Below are 20,507 nucleotides of genomic sequence, written 5' to 3' on the forward strand. Positions count from 1 at the left end.
ACACGAGGTCCAGAGACTGGAGGTGACTTGCCCACGGACACACAGCAAATCGGTGGAGCCGTCGAGGGGTGGACGGTCAGCTGAGTCCCCCGTGCCACCTCCTGGAAGCCAGATATCCGCCTCGCTGCCTCACCCAAGAGCTGTGTGAGGCGGTGACCATCTGCAACAGCCGTGAGGCCGGGGGTGGAGCGAACTGCGGCCAGACCCCCGGAGGGATGGGAAAAGGGGGTAGGGGCGGGTCCGATGACGTCATTTCCGGGGTCCGGGGTGTATATAAATGGGGCGCGAGGGTGCCGCTGCTGCAGTGCCCGAGCCCAGTGGGGAAAGGCGGTGGGCGGATCGACTGGCGGACGCACACAGAGACCTTGCGACCCCCATCCCCGCGCCTGCGTCGCCGGGGCCGCCCGGAGCGACCAGTCCAGCCACCCCTCGCCCCAGTGCGCGCCGCGCCCGGCCCCAGACCGCCAGCTGCTCGGCGCCCCGGGTTCGCCATGCGCTCCGCCGCGGTCCTGGCGCTGCTACTCTGCGCCGGGCAAGGTGAGCGAGCGCGGGGCCTTGGGGGAGAGGGTCCCGGGCGCCCCTGCCTGCTCTTGCCCTGCCTGCCCTGAGGTCCGGGCCCCGCGCAGCGCCGCGCGCTCCTCCATGCCTTCCCTCCGGCGCGGCGAGTTTTCAGCGCCACGGACAGCGCCTCGCCTCCCACCCGACCTCGCAAAGGGGCCCGGGAGCTGATCCCGCAGGCCTGGCTCTTTGACTCGGACTCCCGACCCCGCGGGGCAGGGTCCCCTGACGTCCCCACCCCGTGTCTGGGCTGCTTCGGGGCCGGCGCCGGCTCTGCGTCGTGGCTGGCCAAGGTCATCGGGGTAGGTGGGAGGACGGCTGCGGGCTCCCCACTGGCCTGCCTCCCCCTGCATCCTCCCTCTCCCCGCGTCTGGCTGCCCTTGACTTCTGCCTCTCCCTCCCCTGTCGCAGTCCTGCTCTTCCATCTCCTCCGCTCACCTCACCCTCTTTTTTGTCACCTCTGGGGTCTCTCTGCCTCTCCCTCATCCTCCCCCACCCCAATGCCACTCAGCTATTGGCCTGTTTTCACCGCTCTTGCTTTCAGCTCACACACCCCCTCCAGAGCACGAGCTTTCCCACGGGGAAGGGTTAGGGCTCTCAGCGCAGCCTCTGGGAGCCACCTCCGTGCGGGCAGCAGCTGGGGAAGGGAAATAAAATCAGTTCAGCGTCTCATTTGGGTGGAGGTGGTCTTAAGAGGGAGCGCCCCTGATGGAACCAGTCTGGAAGGACCGCGTTCTCCCCTCGGAGCAGAGGAGTGACCCCAGCTCTCTCTTTCTCTTCCTAGTCATTGCCCTCCCTGTGAACAGCCCTATGAATAAAGGGGACACTGAGGTAAGAGGGGGTGCGGGGATGCCCCGGGATGGGGGGCAGGAGCATAAAGCCAAGAGCCAGCACTGCAGCTGCTGAGCCTGGGGACAGCTTCGCCAGAAGAAGACATCGAAGTCTGCTAGATTTCCCTGCTCTCCTCCTGTGGGGCCTTCCCCGGCCTCCTCTGAGTTGGGTGTGCAGCCCGATGGGGCCTGTGTCTTACCCGCGGGGCCCAGGTGCCAGGCCCACTGTCCTGAACACTCCGAATCTCACAGGCCCACCGCAGGCTGGCGGGGGTGACTTCTCTGAGGCTGTGGTTGTCCACCGACCTGCGGGAACAGTCTTCATCTGCCTGGCTCTGGCCTCCCGCTTTGCTCTTCCCCAGAGCCCTGCCAGCAACACACCCGCCCCGTCCCCCAGTCACTAAAGCCCTGGCTGGCTCTCCCAAAGGGCCACAGTGAAAACACTCTTGATCATGGCTCCTGCACCCAGGGTCCCAGCCAGTTGGGGCTGCTGGTGGAGGTCACCCAGGAAAGGGCCTTAGAAGACACTGGTGGGGGCTTCTGTGGCCAGCAAAAGACACTCTCTGTTGGGTGTACACTCGAAATTTATTCATGTCTCAGTTGGGGCTGTTTTTCCAGTCTCTGATGTTCACAGATACCTCCACTTGGGAGTCAGAAATTTCTACTCCCTGCCTTTTCAGGAGCTGTTTTCTTCTATTCCAGAGAGGCTGTAGTTGAAACCCAAAACATCAAAGAGATTTCAACCTCAGTTTGCTCATTTATATTTCCTATTCATTAGTTATAGACAGGCCTAAATTTAAACCTATACCACTCATTGTAGCTGTGTGATGTTGGGAAGATTCCTTAACTTTTCTGAGCTTCCCCTTTTCCTGTCTATAATAATATTTCCTTTGAGGGGAGTTGTAAGGAATTGGAATCATGTGAAGTACCTGGCACATAGTTGGTCCTCAGTAAATAAGCATTTTTATTCCTAGAGCTTCCTTTCATGACCTCCCCATCACTCTTGGGACCCATACCCAATTCCTCTCTCCCAGAATCTGTCCTCATGGAGTGGTGGTTACCTGATATTCCCAGTGCAAGACTTTTGGTTGCAGGGAGATATAGGGTGCAGGCTATAAGCTCCTCCCTGCCAGGTCCCTTATGGGAGACACTTTGTATTCAGCAGCCTGGGGTCAGAGACACCGGAGCAGCTGGTGAAGACCTGCATGTTTTAACCTAGGATGCCATGACTACCGCAGAGCCTGTTTGCCGGTTTGCCATCCTGGATCTTTGGATGGGTTGCCTTGGCATCCCGTAAACACAGCCTTCCACCCCCTCACTCCCCACCAGTGTTGCCTATTGCGTGTCTGATACCTCCTGCTCCTCTGCCCAACTCTAGGCAGCTGAAGCAGGTTGGGAGTCGTGAATCCCTCCCTGGGTGTGTGTGGCACTTCATGCATTATAGAGTATTTTCCCATCTGTGCCTCATCACCCTGGGAGGGGAGTTGGGAAGGTCTTCTCACTCCCATTTTACAAATGAGGAAATTGAGGCTCACAGAGGTCAAGTCGCTTGCCCAAGATCACACAGCTAGGATATCACACTACAGTTGGCACCATCTTCAGATATCATTCACTTATTGGCTGCCTGATTATCCGTAGCACCTTGCTGGGCGCTAGATAAGACTCTCAGAGATATGGCTGCTGTCGGCCTGGGATGGACACCCAGATGTAGCAGATAGATGTGTGCCCACATCCAGCCAGGGGATTCACCTGGTGGGTGACTATGGAACCAGACTGTGAGGCTGTCACTCCCCGCATGTGACAACACCATGGATATCTAGAGACAGTTTTCCAAGTCTTGTTTCCAGACAGGGTAGAGCCAGGAAAGGTCTTTGCTCTCCACTGGGTGATCCAGAAAGGCTTCCTGGAGATAGCTGACCTTTTGGGCACCTGCAAGTACTTTTGTAAGACACACCTCTAATGCCCAGGAGCATTCCCCATCTTCAGAGAAACCCTTGGGATGAGAGGGTACAGGGTACCCACCCCCACCTTAGAGCGGCTCCTGCCGGCCTGGTGATTGGAGCGCCTGGCACTTGGTAAGCACTGTGTAAGGTTTTTTGGTTTTGTTTTTAATTATTACTATTGCTGTGACTATGTAGCTAAGAAAGCAGAGCTGTGCCCCTGAGCTAGGCGTCCCTGGACTCCTAAAGACACAAGAGAATGTCCTTATGTCCTCCGTAGAAATTTACCCTAGAACTTCAGGGAACTGAGCCCCACGCCCAAACCAGCCCCAACCTGCCCCACTCTCTTCCCAGGTGATGAAGTGCATCGTGGAGGTCATTTCTGACACGCTCTCCAAGCCCAGCCCCATGCCTGTCAGCCAGGAGTGTTTCGAGACACTCCGAGGAGGTATGAACCAGGCTTGGGGTGAGGGGCTGCTGCCTGCTGGGCTGGGGGGCAAGGACATGGGTGTGTGGTTTTTGATGGAATTCAGTGATTTAGTTCAGTAGTCACTGACCAAGTGCCTGCCTTAGCCAGGCCTGTGCTGGGTGGTATAGAGAGATGAAGGGCTCACAGCCCCTGTGAGCCCAGAGCTTACAGACTAGCAGAAGGGACAGATATGAACACAATTAACCAGAATTCTGGGCTGAATGAAACCAGGGTTGGAACAGCAAGCCACCAGAATGTGAGCTCCCTGTGGACAAAGACTTTGTGTGCTGTATCCCCAGTGCCGAGAACAGCCACTGGCACCTGGTAGATACCCTATAGATGTATGATGACTAAAAGAACACTATGGGTGGGTGGGCATGAGAAGGACAGAGCTTTCCAAGCAGGCAGTCAATGTTGGATAGATCCAACATTAGCATTGGGGTTGGGCTTTAAGATAAAAGTTGAAAATCAGTAAGTAGAAAAATGAAAAAAGAGTACCCCAGGTGGCGTGGACAACACAGGCAAAGGCGTGGAGATGAGAAAACATGTTGTGTTTAGAGACACCCCCGCATCACCTCATGGGCTGCCATCTCTTGGCGAAGGTCTGGGTGCAGGGACTGTGGCTGACCTTTCTGATATAATAGCAAATGGAGTGATACCTTGGAAAGGAGGTCATTTCAGAAGTGTTATCTCAAGACCCAATCTTGCTGCTACCACCCAGCTTTTGAGTTTCCAGAATAAATTCCTTGTGCTCAGCTGAAAATATTGATGGCAATCTCTTTCTGGGCTGTTCTCTGGAAACCACCCGTAACGACTCTTCTTCATTGCAGATGAACGGATCCTCTCAATCCTGCGACATCAGAATTTGCTGAAAGAGCTCCAAGACCTCGCTTTCCAAGGTATTTTCCAACCGCTGCACGCGAATCTGAGTAAATTCCAGTAACTGAGAGTCAGAAAATCATGATGGAAGGTTGAGCAAGGTCTTGTTTCTGATACTCAGTTATTGCCTTTCAATTATAGGGTGGCAAGGTGGGGTCCTCTGTGCCACCTGGTCCGGTCTATAATTAATGTAATTAAAGAGATCAAGGCCCAGAGAGGTTGAGTGACTTGTCCAAGGTCACATAGTAAGTTAAGGACATCCCAAGACCAGATGCAGCTCTTCTAATACTCCATGGTCTCTGGAGTTCAGCCATTTTAGAGGGGACACTTTCAAGACTAGGTTGCAGAGAGGATCCCTTTTCTCTGTTAATGGAAAAGAAAACTGGTCTCCAGGAGAGAGGAGGGGCCCCTTTGCCCTTGTGAGCTTCTGCTCAAGGGGGAGATGGGAGAAGCAGGGCCTTGCTTGCCCCAAAACACACACCAGACTTGCAGTGTGCTTTCAGAGTGAGACATGGCTTTCTCCAAGAGGTTAAGAAAATCGACTGATGCTCTTGGGAATGGAGTGATTTTGTGAGGTAGTGAGCTCCTTGTCACTGAGGATGTTCAAGCAGAGCCTGGACAGGATGCTGGGAAGGAGGGTTAGGCTGATGTCATCCCACAGAGTTAGCTGCTCTGCCCAACCCCAGGCTCCCCCTTGGGTTCATGTGAGGCACAGAGGACTCCCTGGCAAATTGGAAACAATGGGTTCTGGCCCTGCATCTGCCCCAGGCTGACTCCCTGTGGGAAGTGGCTTTTATTTGGGGCAGAGCCATAGGCACCCTTGTGCCTCTCCCTGAGAATGGCCCTCAAGCATGAATCTTGTGTCTCCCTCCAGAGAAAGTGAGGGCCCATCTTTAGGGCTGGGCTTGTGTCTTGGATGGGGTAGGCTGGAGGGCATGAAGGCTGCTGGGGCTCAGGGGAGGCCCCCACTCTGAGGCTTCTGGGGCAGACTGGGCCACGTGTGAGAATGGAGAGCGATTTGGGGAGGTGGCAAGTGAAAATAACCACAGCAGGAGGGCTCCCTGAGACCCTCCCCAAGTTAGCGTGCCATTCTTTCTCTCACTCGCTCGTCCTCCTGGAAGACAAACATCCACTGCATATTGTTGCTAGGAGGGCAATATGATAATTTTTAAATTAAGTATTGAATGACTGACTTACTGCATTTAAATAATTAAATATAATGTCAATGGAGACTACTATAGGGGATGTGTCCTGAAACATCTGTTTACACACATACACACACATATATGTGTGTGTATCTAATATAAACAGTGTCCAATATACAGGTACATTATTATTTTCTATTAAGAGTATGGGATAGATCTATATGTCTGTCTGTCCATCCATCCATCCATCCATCCACTCATCCGCCCACTCCCTCTTCTGTACTCTCATGTCTTGTGCACACCTCTATCCTAGCATTTACCATGGTAGCAACCCTGTTTTATAGATAAGCAACCAGGTCTTGGATTGCCCAAGTCACCCAAGGTCACAGAGCAAGGAATTTACCAGGAAGTGTGAACCCCAGTCGGCCGGGGGCCAGATCTGGACATACCCCCGGCCCACAACCCCCATGTCAGCCTGCTCTGGCCACCCCAGAATTTCTCATCATGGGAAAAAATCACCACCAGCTGCAGAGTTGGCCTGGCCGGGGCCACCATCAAGAACCAGGGATGGGTGGAGACAGAGCAGACAGCATAGCCTGGGGCTGATGCAGGGAGAAGGGTCTCTGGTGCTGACCCTGGGCTTGGATGCAGACAAGAGCTCAGCCTGGGCTTATGGGGTCCAGGGGGAACAGGGGTTGCCTGAATCAAGAGCCCCCACGAGGGGACAAGCAGTCACTATTACCTCTTGCTGCAGGGTCCCCTAGCTACCAGCCAGGTCCTGAGGGCCCTCCACTCTCTGCTTCTGCCCCTGGGACCATCTGCTCCATCTGCGCCTTTATTGCTCCATGAGCCGGCAGGCAGGGCTTGTTCTTATTTCCTAGGTGAGAAATGGAGTCTGGAGAGGTGATGGGGCCGGGAGGGGGCAGCCAGCCCTCACCACCCCCCACCAGCTCCTGCCCCCTCAGTCTCTCACTGGGCAAGCCCAGAACACGATGTGCCCACTTTACAGATGAGGAAACAGAGGCCTTCCCTCTCATAGACAAATATGCAGAGCTCAGACCAAATGGGACTTTTTTCTCCATTTTTCATACAGGAGCCAAGGAGAGGGCACATCAGCAGAAGAAACACAGCAGTTATGAGGATGAACTCTCAGAGGTTCTTGAGAAGCAGAATGACCAGGCCGAGCTGAAGGGTCAGTGCCGACCAGTCTGGCCAGAGACCAGGGGAGGGAGGATGAAAATAACAGTAGTTATGATAGATCGAGGGTTCCTGGGAGTCAGAAGCCCCTCCTTTAGGCCCTGTAAGGTAGCTCATATTTCCTTCTCTTTACAAATGGGGAAACTGAGTCCCAGGGAGGTTGAAGTACCTTCCCAAGGCATAATTGGAGATGTGAATCTGGGTCTGTCTCACTCCAAAGCCCTTGATCGGTCCCATCTGCCCACTGCAGGGACTGACACTCCCGGGCAGGAAGTCTCTGGCCTGGCAGATGGGCAGCTTCGACTCTTCCCGGTGGCCACCGCAGCAGGGTCCCCACCCCTAGCGCCTGCCCTCCCGGGAATTAGTGGTGCCTTAGCATAGCCTAGTGGCAGCAGGATCCCAGAGGGGTAGGTTTGAAACACTAAATGAACCTGGATCATCTTTCTGGAAACCAGAGAGCTTTTAGGGGTCACGGATCATGGCTTAGGTCAAGGGGATGCTCTGTTACTCACCTTTCTGCCTAGAAACAGCCACACACTTGCCCCTGCAGCCCTGCTCTTTGCATGTGGAAGGTGAGTGAATAGGGCCAGTTCCTAAGAGCGGGGATCTCGGTGGTCTTCCGTCGGGGCTGAGAGGGGAAGCCTGCTGGTGTGGCCGAGGTGCCCTCGCATTGGCCAGGGCTGTCACCCTAGTGGCTGCTTGGGGCACAGCAGGGACTCCCACATTTTGGCTCCATGGAAATGAGTGTCTGGTTGACTCTGGATGTCTGCCATGGGCTGTAGGAGGGGAATAGTGGCAGCCACATGTCAGTGCAAAGAGCACCCGGTACTTGGCATTTGGAAGCTTGGGTTCGAGGCTCAGCTCTGCTGACTGTGAGCACAGACAGGTCACCTTACCTTTCTGAAGATCGGTTTGAGTTTCTGTCAAATGGGCATGGGAGCTCTTCCACCTGGAGTCCTGGAGTCAAATGATGGAATGTACTTGGTAGTGTCTTGTTCAACAGTGATCATTCTAGCAGTGGGAGGGATTTTTACTAGTTAGAAGGCTGTCTTCAAAGCAGCTACAAGAAAATACCTTTTAATGAAACCTGACAAACATTGAGGAATTGAGCACTTTCACAGGATGCTCAAGACAGAATACCTGCACAGAGGGGAGAATGAAGTTGCGGTAATGGTGCCTCTTACACAGAGAGGTTAAGGAACTTGCCCAAGATCACACAGCAATTCAACTGCTGTCTTAATTTTAAATTCAGGGCTCTATCTTCTGGGGTCATTTTCAAGGTCTTTTTAGAAAAAAAAAAAAAATCACATCCTGCTTCAAGAGGTAGAATTACAGAGAAAGAAACATAATCCAGTTGTGCTCAGGTCAAACCCAGACATGGAGAGGGCAACCCTAATTCTCTCATGGGTGTCTTGGGCTGGGCTTACTGGAAGCCAAGAGATACAGTGACTAAGATATGAAATTGGGCCCTGGGGAGATCCCACGTGCAGCCTGGTCCTCAGGGCCTGACTTTGCTCTGTTGTTTCTGTAGAGGGGACAGAAGAGGCGTCCTCCAAGGATGCTACGGAAAAAAGAGGAGATTCTAAAGAGGTGGAGAGGAATGGTGAAGATGCGGACGGAGCCAGGCCTCAGGCCGCCCCGGAGCTTGGGCAGGGGTCCAAGGTTGAGGAGGACAACCAGGCCCCAGGGGAGGAGGAGGCCTCCTCCAATACCCACCCCCTAGCCAGCCTCTCCAGCCAGAAACACCCAGGCCCACAGGCCGAGGAGGACAGCGAGGGCCCCTCCCAGGGTCCAGTGGGCAGAGAGAAGGGCCTGAGTGCCGAGCAAGGGCAGCAGGCAAAGAGAGAAGAGGAGGAGGAGAAGGAGGAGGAGGAGGCAGAGGCTGGAGAGAAGGCTGTCCCGGAGGAAGAAAGCCCCCCCACCGCAGCATTTAACCCCCACCCGAGCCTCGGCTACAAGGAGATGCAGAGGGGTGAGAGTATGTATGATGTCTGAGACGTCAACAAATGTGTCAGGGAGAGGGGGATGGGATGGAGGGGGGGGCCTCATCCATAATCTCATTCCACCTTCACAACAGCCCTGAAAGGTAGGTATTATCTCCATTTGCCTGATGGGAAACCAAGGCTCAGAGAGGTTAAGTAATTTGTCCATGGTCACACAGCTAATTTGTGTAAAAGCTGAGATTCCAACCAAGGCTCAGAGAGGTTAAGTGATTTGTCCATGGTCACACAGCTAATTTGTGTAAAAGCTGAGATTCCAACCCAGGCTCGTCTGATTCCAAAACCTTGCATCTCCCACTGTCCCACATAGCCCCTCCCCAGCCCCATCCCCCCTGAGGGGAGAGGGACTTTGCAGCCTGGGTGGGTGGGCTTTGGGAACAGAGGGACAGCATGACAGGTGGGAACAGGCTGGTCTGGGGACACTGTTAGCTTCACCCAGGGTTTAGGAAAGCCCCTGGCTCCTCGTGAGGCCCTGGTCAGGGTCTTTCCTCCCTCCCCAGCTGGGTGACCCCCGGGTCAGGGCTTCTGGGGTGAGAGGGCCGAAGGAAGAGGCAGGCTCTGGCCAACCCACCCCTCAGAGCTTTAGTGGGTCTTGTAAAGCATGGTGTCAAGATGGCTTTTCCCTCCAAATGGAATCCGTTGTGAGGGGCTGAGCTGGACCCCGCATACGGGGTCTGTGGTCCCAACCGTGGCCACAGAGAGGCCCCGGGGAGTGGCAGGGACTGGGGAAAGTGGCGGTCCCTCCCTCATTCTCCTGCTCTTGTCCACCACCTGCTCCAGGTTGGCCCGAGGCTCTGGCTGTGGATGGAGCCGGGAAGACGGGGGCTGAGGAGGCTCAGTCCCCCAAGGGGAAGGGGGAGCGGGAGCACCCCCAGCAGCAGGAGGAGGAGGAGGAGGAGGAGGAGGTGGCAGGGGCCCCTCAAGGCCTCTTCCGGGGCGGGAAGAGCGGGGCGCCGGAGCAGGAGGAGGAGGAGGAGCGGCTCTCCACGGAGTGGGAGGACGCCAAGCGATGGAGCAAGATGGACCAGCTGGCCACGGAGCTGACAGCCGAGAAGCGGCTGGAGGGGCAGGAGGACGAGGGAGACCCGGACCGTGCCACGAAGCTCTCCTTCCGGGCCCGGGGCTACGACTTCGGGGGTCCTGGGCTGCAGCTGCGACGAGGCTGGAGGCCACCCTCCCGGGAGGACAGCGTCGAGGCGGGCCTGCCCCTCCAGGTGCGTGGCTACCCGGAGGAGAAGAAAGAGGAGGAGGGCAGCGCCAACCGCAGACCAGAGGTTGGTATGGGGTGGGAGCCGGCCCTGGGCCAGGCCCCGGGAGCATGGGCCCAGCTGGGGGTCAGCTGCAGCCAGACATGTGGCCCCTGCACCACTGAGGGGACACTGTCCCCCTTGGAGTCTGGGACTGGAGGGGCACTCAGACAGGGGGCTCTTGGGAAACCGGGAAGGGACAGGGGAAAGGGCGTGTCAGGCAGGGGGGCAAGTGAACCCCAGCTCATGGAGGGGGGCACCCAGGAAAGCTGGCGGACAGGAGACAGAAGCGTTCAGGTCAGCGTGCAGAAGCTGGAGGGCTGGTGAGTTAAGCCCGTTCCCAGAGGTGCTGGGCGGGGACTTTGTCCTGAAGGCAATAGGGAACCTCTGCAGGTTTGGGAGCAGGACAAGGGAGTGACTGGTGGAGCTTGGAGCTTTGGATGGAGAGAGCTTGGAAACTAAAAAGACCTGGCAGGGACTGGCCTGGGGAGGGCTACTTGCTGCCTGGGGGATCCAGGCTCAGGGTAGCATTGGCCTTGAGAGCTGGGAGGGCACGGCAGGAGGAGACACTGAGGCATCCTGGGGAGGCCCTACTGTTGGTCCAGCCATGTCCTCTCCTGGCCCCCGTGCAGCCCAACCACACCCTCCTCCCAGGTTCAGGCCCTGCCTCCCACCCCGATGGCAAAGGCAGCAGGGGCAGGGCCAGCTGGACCTCAGGGCCTGGTGGTGATGGGTGGGGAAGGCACGGACATGTGCCAGAAGACCTGGGCCCTGCCTCCTAGCTGGGTGACCTTGGGCCAGTCACTCCCCTTCTCTGAGCCTCATCAGTTCCCCCATTTGTGAAATGGGGGTAAGAAGTCCTTTCTGCTCACCTCATTATCATGATCAGAATGCACACGAGCTTTGAAAACCTGGCCATGCCCAGGGCTACTTGGGAAGCTCAGTGGGGTGCCCGGACATGGTCCCATAGGAGGGGATGGGATGGGACTTTGGGGCAGGCTGGCGACACCACCTTGGGGCTGGAGGAGGCCTTGGGGGGTCTCCAGGCCTCAGTGCCCAGGTGGGAATCGGGGCCTTATGGGGGGTGGGACATGTTCAAGGCTCTGGCCCCAGTGCTCTTCTCTGCCCACCCAGAAGAGGATGTGGTCCCTTCCTTGGGTCCCCAAGCCATTCTCTGGGCCTGGGACCAGGGTCCCAGCAGCCTGAGAGGAAGAAGCCTCGTTCTTGGGAGCTGGCGCTAAGAGAGGTCACCTGCCTATGTCTCCAAGGACTGAGGGGACGGGGCTCCGGGAAGCAGCAGCCTGTCCCCCACCCCTCCCCAAGGCTGGGCACCTTTGATCGTTGCCTCCCCCACCCACAGAAGCTGGACAGAGCCAGGTGCCCTGGGGCACCCTCCAGCTTCCCTTCTCCACAGGCAGAGGGAGCCTTGGACCGCAGGGCGGAGAAACGGGGACCCCTGAGTCCTGTGGACAGGACAGAGCAGGGCCCCGTCCACTCAGCCCAAAGATCTTAGAAACGGCCCCAGAATCACAGAACTCCTGCCCGGGGGCTACTCCAAGATGGGGGCCTCTGGGGTCCCTGTTTCCATGGCAACCATCATCCGTCTGTTCCGACGGGGCCCCAGGTGGGTGCCCTCTGCTTGGCATCAGGCAGGGACCCCAGGAAGACCACCCTTCTCAGGTCAAAGCTGGGGCGTGGCCTTCCCTGACTCCTGCTCTGAGTCTGAGGGCATGCTCTTGTGGGTGTCAGTCCCTGAGGGTCCCCTGCTGCCCTGGACCACCCTGGCAGCTGGAGCTCGGGGACCCAGTGACTGGGACTGAGGATGCAAGCCCAGCCCTAGGCAGCTCTCACGTCCTGAAACCTGGGCCACAGACCGCTGACCCCTCAGGTAGGAAGGCCTGTGGCAGACAGGAAACCCAGGCACGGCCTCACCCAGGAAGCCATCGTCACAGTCTAGGCCTTGGGGTTGGGGCAGTGGAAGGAGCTCTGAAGGGCACCCGGGGCTTCGTTTTCCACGTGCCCGCGCAGAGCCATTCAGGAGGCGGCGGGCCTGAGTCCCCCTGGCACATTTCTGCACCCAGTGCTCCTGAGAGCAGCCCGGCAGGGTGGCACCACTGTCCCCATGGAACAGATGAGGCCCTTGAGACTCAGAAAGGCAAAGCCACCTGTCCAAGGCCACACAGCTAACCCGGGCACAACCAGTCTGTCTGCACGCCCCATGCTGCTGGCACAGGCTCCCTGGGCCAGTCCCCGTGTGACTCTTCACATTCTCTCCCAGGACCAGGAGCTGGAGAGCCTGTCGGCCATTGAGGCGGAGCTGGAGAAGGTGGCCCACGAGCTGCAGGAGCTGCGGCGGGGCTGAGGCGCCGGCTGGCCCCACCAGCCAGGGCCCCGAGGCACCCTGTGGTCCTGGCTCTGTTGTCCCCTTTGCAGGTCTTGGCCAGATGGCCCGGGCGCTGCTTCCGGTAAGGGAGGCCGCCCCCAGCCTGCCCAAGCCCAAGCCACCCTGTTGCCCCTACGCTCCTTTCCTCCTGCTCCTGACCCCTGCTCCAGTGTGGCCCCCTGCAGGGCGGACCCCTGACTTTAAACAATTTTCCTCTCTCTGAACACGGGCAGCTTTCTCGAAGTTTCCCTTCCACCATTAGAGCCACTGGGCACAACTGCAATAACTTCTGACTTTTTGGTGAGAGCTGAGAACTCCTGACTCTAACATATTCTGTACAAAATTTATCTAAGGATAAATAAATCTGCTCTGGGCTCTTTCCTGTTTCTTTGAACCTTCCCCCACCTTGACTCCAAGTGGGGTGGGATGGACTGGATTTCAGGCAAAAGGACAAGGGGAGGTTCACTTCCCTTGGGGTGGCTCTGGGCCACTTTCCAGCCAGGGGATCGTGGGCAAGTGACATCGCTGCTTGAAGCATCAGTTTCCTCATCTGTAAAATGGTGCTGACACCTGCCCCAAAGCACGTGTGGGATTAAATAACACTCTTCCCCTATCTCCCAGCCACACATGAACTGGGCCATGCAGGGGCGGGGCCACTTTGGGAAACAGCCTCTGTTCTCTCTCTGCTGGGTAGAAGCCCTGACAGCCCCGGTTTAGTGCCTGTCACCAAGGCCACAGGCCCCAGCCAGCTTTGGACTTCCGGACCTGGGCCTTTGAGCTGCAGGCCCCCCTCGGCATCAGTCTGTCATCCCCTCTGACCTGATACATGCACAGGACTCAGGGGCGTCTGAAGTTCTTGAACTTAATGGTTCACTATAGCATGGCAGTCTTAGTCGCAGTTTTGAGAACGAGGAAACTGAGGCTCACAGGGTGAGATGACTCATCGACGTCACAGGCAGGAGTGATGCCCAAAACATTTAACCACGGGGGCTGTAGGATTATGCAACCAGAACAGACAGGCTGGTGTGCTGGACCAGTGTGGACCAGTTGAATATCAGGGCCGATCATTCAGTCATTCAACAAACACCCGTGTGCAGCTGCTATGGGCCCGGCAGGCCTGGGCACACATGGCCCGGACAAGCCCTGACTTCAAGAAACACACTGCCCAGAGAATGTGGGCCTGGAATCCCCAGCCTAGCTGTAGAGCTTGGACAAGCATTCCTGGTGCTCTTGGAGCCTCACCTATAAAATGGGGGCCATACTTATGACCTCCTCACCAGATCATGGTGAGGATTCGAGGGTCTAGACAGCCTGGAACAGAAAACCATTACAATGGCGATACAAGTCGCTTGAGGGGCCTTGGCAAGTCTGGGCCTCTCCTGAGTCTGGCGAGGGGGCTGCTGCCGCCGCTCATCCCCTGAAGCACAGAGGGACACCCTCCAAAGAGCTGGCGCCATAAGGTGTTTATTCACGTTTCAAAGGGACAGGTTTACACCCCATCCCCAACAATTACCGAAATAACAAACACAGCACTAACTGTATTCCACTAGTCAGCTATCAGGACACCCACCACCAAGACCACTTAGCAAATAAAGAACACGGGACACCTTGTCCCTGAGATACCCCATCCCAGAGATGGGCCACCTGTGTTGCCATAAACACACGGGGCAGAAGTGCAACCAAGTCAAAAGAGCCAGGGGTTCTTGGTTTTTACAGAAGCCGTGATTTTACATATAGTACATACAGATTCATATAAACATTATATACATGTATGCACACAAATTAAGTACAAGCCAGCTTGGGGTTCTGGCAAACGTGGCTCGTGAACAGGATTGAAACAAACATTTGTCACAAAGCACAGGTGTCAGCGCCGAAACTGGAACTGCCAACGTCTTGGTGAAATCACTGTGGGAGAAGCTTTTCAAAAGAGAAAGCAAGCTTCAAAGAAGTGGGATCCACACCCAGCCCCAGAAGCCGAGGTTGGTCTGGCTGTGGGAAAGAGAGTCCCTCCAAGTCGCCAGGTCATGGGCAACTCTGGAAGTAGAGGGGAAATGCAACCATTTCTGGAAAAGGCCCCAGGTGGTGTGGGTGGGGCCTGGTGGTCGGAACCAGAAGGAAAAGGGCCCGGGTGCTTCCATGCCAACAGTCGGCTCTCCAGTAAACAGCATGTGGGTGGAGGGCCATTCCAAGATCACACTGGCAAGGCTGTGCAGAGAAGGGCCAGAGGCACAGAGCCTTGCTCGCGGAGGGTAGGACCGACGGGAGAACCGCCTGTCTGGAGGCCTCGGCCACAGCATCTCACACTCAGGCTCTGGCACGGGCAGGGCGGTGTGTGCGGCATCAGGGCGTGGCCAGGCTCACCGAGGAGGCCAGAACCTGCGTCAAGGGTGGATGCACTCCTCTACCTCGTGGTAAGCCACGTGCAGGGGCCGTGCTCCTTCAAGACAGCCAGCATGCCGCTCAAGGTCTCTGGAGCTCAGGGGCCCTTGAGCCATGGCCCGGGAAGGGAGACGAGGTGTCGGGGATCCCGCTGGGTGAAGGGTCAGTTTCTAGGGGGGAGAGGGGAGCGCAGATGCAAACCCCAGGGGCACCAGTGAAGCCATTCAACAGTTCTCTGTGGCCAGCGGCGTGCAAGTACCTGAGGACCAGTCTTCCAGCAAGGACAGGGCGCCGCAGTGTCCCTCGGTCCTAGAGGGGCTGCACGGCAGACAACAGCTGCTCTTCCCAGTTGGCTTAAAGGACGGCTTTCTGCCAGGGTCCTTCAACCTTCCATACAGCGCACTTGGCAGTCCTCTGGGTAAAGAGGAATCCTTTCTCAAGTTTGTTTTCTCCCTCACTGATGGCATTAACTCAGACAATGCCCCATATAAACTCTCCGGGGACTCCAGCTGCGTCCGTCTCCTGCAGGTGATGCTGCAGGATCTCTGGTCCAGCCCGACCCACCCGGCGCTGCAAACCCATGCTGCCAAGGGCAACCCTCCCGCCCCCAAGCTCTCGTGGGGAGGAGACATCCAGCTCCTATACTCAGTTGGGGCTTAGTGCTTGTGGAACCACATCATGATATAACCTACAAGCAGAGCCCGGCCCGCAGCCTCTGCTCCAGGCTGCCCAGGGCAGAGACTTTGCAAGTGACCCTCAGAACCTACCCAAGGCCTCAGGCAAAACGTGGCCCCACCACTTGCTCCTGGAGCCCTTCGGCAGTCCCAGCCACTGACCACCACCCAGACGCTGCAGGGCACGGCCCCCAACAGGCCCACCAACTGGCAAAACAGCTTGGGGAGGAGAGTCCCAACTGCCCCCGGGATGCCAGCAGGGCCGGCTCCAGGCACCACACGTGTACACCACAGCAGGCCCTTCCCACGGGCCCTCGACGGTGCTGAGTGACCAGAGGCAGCAGCACCAAGCCCTGGGGAAGAAGAGACCGCAAAGGCTGAGGGCCTTGCGGGGGTCTGTCTTCCCCTGATGCGGAAGCCCCAGGGCCAGGGACACGGAGACCTAAGAGGAGACCGACTCCATGGCCAGTGTCCGGGGACCCGGTCAGCGTGCACCAGGTGACACTGAGGGTGGGGGTCGCTCGGTGAGGCCTCATTGCTGCTCACAACCCCCTGCCCGTCTACGCTCCTGGACGCGGCTCCCTCCGCCCCTGCAAAGACGGCCGCTGTCTGCTGGGCCCGGGGAGAGGCCCGCACACCCTCAAGCGCGGCCTGTCCCTTCCCCACCGCCACGCAGCTCCTGGGCCTTTATGAAGCCTAACCCCGCCCCTCGGTTTCCCCACCCTGCTGGCCACCCGCATCGAGGCTGGTGGAAAGTGCCACGTCGCTGCAAAACAGTTACTTGATATCTGGGCCCTGGACGCTAACGTGTGAGACCTGGAGGGGAGGCATCGATTAAACAGGACACGACGTGGCCAGGGGCCCCGCCTGGCACCGGGTCACCCTGCACTCCCGACCTGTCCTGACTCGGATCAGGACTGGAATTTTACTCAAAAAGGTAAAGCTGTTTTATTAAAAGACTGGAGGACGGCATAAGCTTTGAGCAACATTTTGTAAACACGTGTGAAATGCAGTTTGATTTCAGTAGTTTATTTTGGAGACAAAGCAGTGCAAGAGGCCGGCCACACTTTCCTGTTCCCCCGGCGCTTGGGGTTAGGCTAGGAAAGGTGACGTACAGACATTATAATCAGGGTTCAACACTCAAGTCGTGTAAACACGGTGGTCGGAGGGCCCGTGGTTTCTAGGACAGCTGGGCAGTTCTGACGGCAGCCGCCCCCCACCCCAGCCCTTCCTTTCCCAAAGTGGGCGACTGCCACGCCGCTGCTGACCAGGCCTGAAGGTGTCTCTGAGCGCCCAGCTCCGCAGCCGCTCTCAATCCATCCTCCCTGGACCACGCAGGACGGCCCAGAGGCCTGTTCCTCTTCCTCAAGAGTGACTGATAGCTGAAGACACAAGGCCATGCTCAGGGGGTCCTATGCATCCCGCCGGACGGTCACACCGTCCGAGGATTGACAAAGCCCCTCACTGATCCCCTTCTCTGCAAAGGGGGCTGCCGGCCTGCCTGGACCTCGGGATTGGACTGACCAGCTGGTGGTCTGTCGGCTGCCATCAGGGGCTGGGATGACTCTAATAGGAGAAGCGGGTAATGTGCTTTCTCACCTCTGGGGCTGCAAGCCCCCTCGCACCTGGCTGGCTGAGTGCTTGGGGCTGGCAGTGAGCACGAAAGGGGCGGATCAGGCCTTCTGGGCAGGCGTGGAGCAACGCGCAGCCTCCTTCTGCCTGGAGGGAGAGCCCCAAATCGCCTCGATGCCAAGGAGACGCTCATCTGGGTTGACGTCACGGAGACGCAGGCCGCACCGTAGGGGCCAGGGCGTCAAGCCTGCCCTTGAGTTTCCTGGTCATGGCCGCCCGGCGACTCTTGGAATGATTGGCCCAAAGTCACAGCACAAATCCTTGGCACAAGCAGGATCAGCCCGGAGGCTCCCAACCAGGCAGGCTCCTCCCGGGTCCAGGGAGCAGCGGCGCGTGGTCAGGGAAGGAGGCCCCGTTTGCAGGGCTGCGTGGGACACGTGCTGACGGGCCGAGCGGACTCCAGGGAGCTGGACGTGGAGAGAGGCAGCCGACCCAGGGCTGTGGCCTTCCCGGGGAAGCCTCCTCCTCCTCTGCTTTCGTGAGCGGGCAGCAGGTGGACCACAGCCCAGACTCCCTGCGTGGGATCCCCGAGGAAGTGGTAGCTGGGGCCTCCTGCTGCCCCTGGCTCCTGCTTTCGGGAGGGGCAGCTGCACACCGGATGGGGCTTTAAGCCAGCGGTAAGAGAAACGGGGCCGGGCCTGGCGTGGCGGCTCGGAGAGAAGAGAGACGGGCAACCGTTTGCTGGCTCTGCTCAGCCGCCGACAGCCTGACCAGGGATGGCCTGCTCCAGGGTCCCCGAGGCCTGGGCCACAGCAGCCATTGAGAAGAACAGACGTGGACGTGCTCGGGCACTCACACACGCATGGCGACCACGCACACGCACGCACACCCACACACACGCACACATGCACGCACACCCCACCTCACATTCAGACCTAGTGTTGAAAACACAAGCGTGTGTAAACTCAGTGGAGAGATCTGCACAGCAGGAATCAGGCGGGATTGTCCCTCTTCCGCGAGGCTGGACCACTTGGGGTTCTCTTCCGTCCCCACCCCCACCCCTCATGTAGATCATGACATCAGAGAATCAGGTTAAAAATTAAAAAAAAAAAAAAGAAGAAGGAGGAGAAGGAGAATCAGATCCTTGGGACTTCTTAGTAGTAGCGTCACGGTCGGGAGCTGCTCGCCCAGCGTGTGCGTTCTGCAGCCCGCGCCGCCCCTCAGGGTCCCGGGCCCCGTGGCTACTGGGAGGAGGCCTTGGTGGCCAGAGAGGCCACGCAGTGCTGCTGGAAGCTGGGCGACACGGCGGCGGTGCAGCCGAGTCTCTGGTGCGGCAGCTTGGAGGCGCTGCCCGCGCCCACGCCGCCCACGTCGGCCTCGGCCGTCCAGGGCGGCTCCTGGCCCATCATGCTGCTGCAGCAGCCGGGGCTGGCGCTGCACGTCCGCTCGGCCGCCAGGCCGCCCGCCTGCTCCGCCAGGAGCCTGCTGTGCCTCAGCGGGGCCACGTCCCCCGTGCCTGCCGCGGCCGCGCTCTGGCCCTGCAGCACGGTGGTGATGTGGTTCAGGAGGTCCGTGAAGAACTCGCTCACGCCCTCGTAGCCTGGGGGTGGGAGAGACAGACAGCACGCTGAGCCAGGTGGGTGCGGGGGGCGCGAAGGGGCTCCCGGACCCACGAGGGCTGGTCGAGCGCACACAGCCTGGACTCCAAGCCCGGTGCGTGCGGCCCCAAGGGGCCAGTCCTTGAATTCGGCTGCCCCCGGAGGGTGAGAAGCCGCTGAGAAAGCGCCCTGTCCCTGCTGGGCACAGCTTCGGCATCTCATTTAATCACCCCCCCTCCCCACGTGGTCAGATGCCATCATGCGGGGGAGGTGGAGTGGCCAGAGGTGGCAGCACAGAAGGCCCGCTCCTCCAGCTCTGAGTCAGAAACACCCCTCCTCTCCACGTGGCCCGGCTCCAGCTTCCCTGTGTGTAAGCTGAGGACGGGGGAAGGGGGGCTCCTGTGGGCAGGACTGGGAGGGGCTGGAACATGGGTGAGGCCTGATCAACAGCAGCTGCTCCTGGAACTGAGTCCATTTCCCTCTCAGCCTCCAAAGTGTCAATACCTGCAAGGAGGCCCGCCATGCTGCGTACTCTGCGCAGCAAAGCCAAGAGATGGAGACTGGGCACCCCCCAACAAGGCCACCACGCTAACGCTGCTTCCCTAACAAGCGGGCCCAGATGTCCGGAACAGAAACCGCCGGTACCCACCTGGGGCCTGCGTTTCCCATCACAGATGCAATTGCGAATGTCAGCAAACAGTCCTCGGAGCCACCCATCGAGCAAATTTCGGATCTAGCTCGAGGATTTTGCTGACTTCTGAAAGCTGCTTCGAAAGAAATTCGACACGGGGTGGGTGCCCCCGCCCCCGCCTGCCTGAACCAATTCGCAGCGATGAGAACCGGGCACATGGCTGCAAGAACAATGACCGGGACAGGAGGCAGGTCCCCCAAAAGGCACAGTGTGCCTGCATCGGGAGGGGGCCCAGGTACCACCCCCTGCCCCGGGACGTGACCCCATCGCTGACACCAGGCCTGGTGCTGAGAGGTACCGACCCCTCGCACATCCCCTGGGGTGGTCTTCACAGCCGTTGGCACGAGCTGCAGGAGAATGAAGGTTCGGACTTGGGCAGGTGCGTTAGCGCGTACAGAAGAGGCTGCCCGGGGCCAGGCAGATGGGGCTGCCCCACTGTCCGCGCTCCTATGTGTCCAGCAAACAGTGCTGTGGTTTTGAGGGAGCCCGAGGCTGAGAGGGGCAAGCGGAGGTGCCCAGGGTAAAAACAAAACTGGGTACATATTGGCATGCACAGCACTTGCCCTGCTCAACACTCCCTCTCTTGATCATCGCAACCCTCTGTCCCCATTTTCCAGATGAGGAAATGGAGGCACAGAGTTAAGCAACCAGCCCCAAACACCAGAAGACCTATCAGCAGGTGGACACGTGTTCACTGTGAGGGTGAGTATGGTGACAATGTCCGCGGCTAGCGTTCATCCAGGCTCACCAAGTGCTGGCCCCCGGCTACATGCTTCACATTCCTCGCTCGTGGCATCCTTATAGCCCCCGGGGAGTGGGACCTGAGGGTTATCTCCACTGTACAGATGAGGACACGAAGCTCTAAGCAGCAGCACTGGCATCTGAACCAGGCCCTTTGGTGCCACCCGTGCCTTGAATACATGTGGTGCGGGGTGCCCCACTCTA

General features: G+C 58.2%; 2 protein-coding genes across 7 annotated transcripts in view; one reads left to right on the forward strand and one right to left on the reverse strand.

The window, feature by feature from the left end:
- The first annotated feature begins 269 nt into the window (after nt 1–269).
- CHGA (chromogranin A) lies at nt 270–13,027 on the forward strand. Of its 4 annotated transcripts, none has more exons than XM_036845179.1 (8): nt 270–537; nt 1,343–1,389; nt 3,683–3,776; nt 4,628–4,696; nt 6,915–7,013; nt 8,550–8,996; nt 9,799–10,292; nt 12,544–13,027. In XM_036845179.1, exons 1-8 carry the CDS (start codon nt 492–494, stop codon nt 12,625–12,627), a joined length of 1,380 nt encoding a protein of 459 aa, XP_036701074.1. In that variant the 5' UTR covers nt 270–491; the 3' UTR covers nt 12,628–13,027. The 4 variants fall into 4 exon arrangements, with proteins under 4 accessions (XP_036701074.1, XP_036701076.1, XP_036701075.1 ...); XM_036845181.1 differs by having other exon boundaries at nt 9,799–10,232; XM_036845180.1 differs by having other exon boundaries at nt 8,550–8,990.
- Nucleotides 13,028–16,709: 3,682 nt separating this feature from the next.
- Nucleotides 16,710–20,507, reverse strand: part of ITPK1 (inositol-tetrakisphosphate 1-kinase) — a 161,124-nt gene continuing 157,326 nt past the window's right edge. For all 3 annotated transcript variants that reach the window (XM_036843563.1, XM_036843561.1, XM_036843562.1), the window contains one exon: nt 16,710–18,873. In XM_036843563.1, the coding sequence (XP_036699458.1) occupies nt 18,515–18,873 (359 nt within the window). In that variant the 3' untranslated portion in view covers nt 16,710–18,514. The remainder of the gene's footprint in view (nt 18,874–20,507) is intronic.

Source organism: Balaenoptera musculus, chromosome 2 (genome assembly GCF_009873245.2).
Source record: "Balaenoptera musculus isolate JJ_BM4_2016_0621 chromosome 2, mBalMus1.pri.v3, whole genome shotgun sequence".
Taxonomy (NCBI): domain Eukaryota; kingdom Metazoa; phylum Chordata; class Mammalia; order Artiodactyla; family Balaenopteridae; genus Balaenoptera; species Balaenoptera musculus.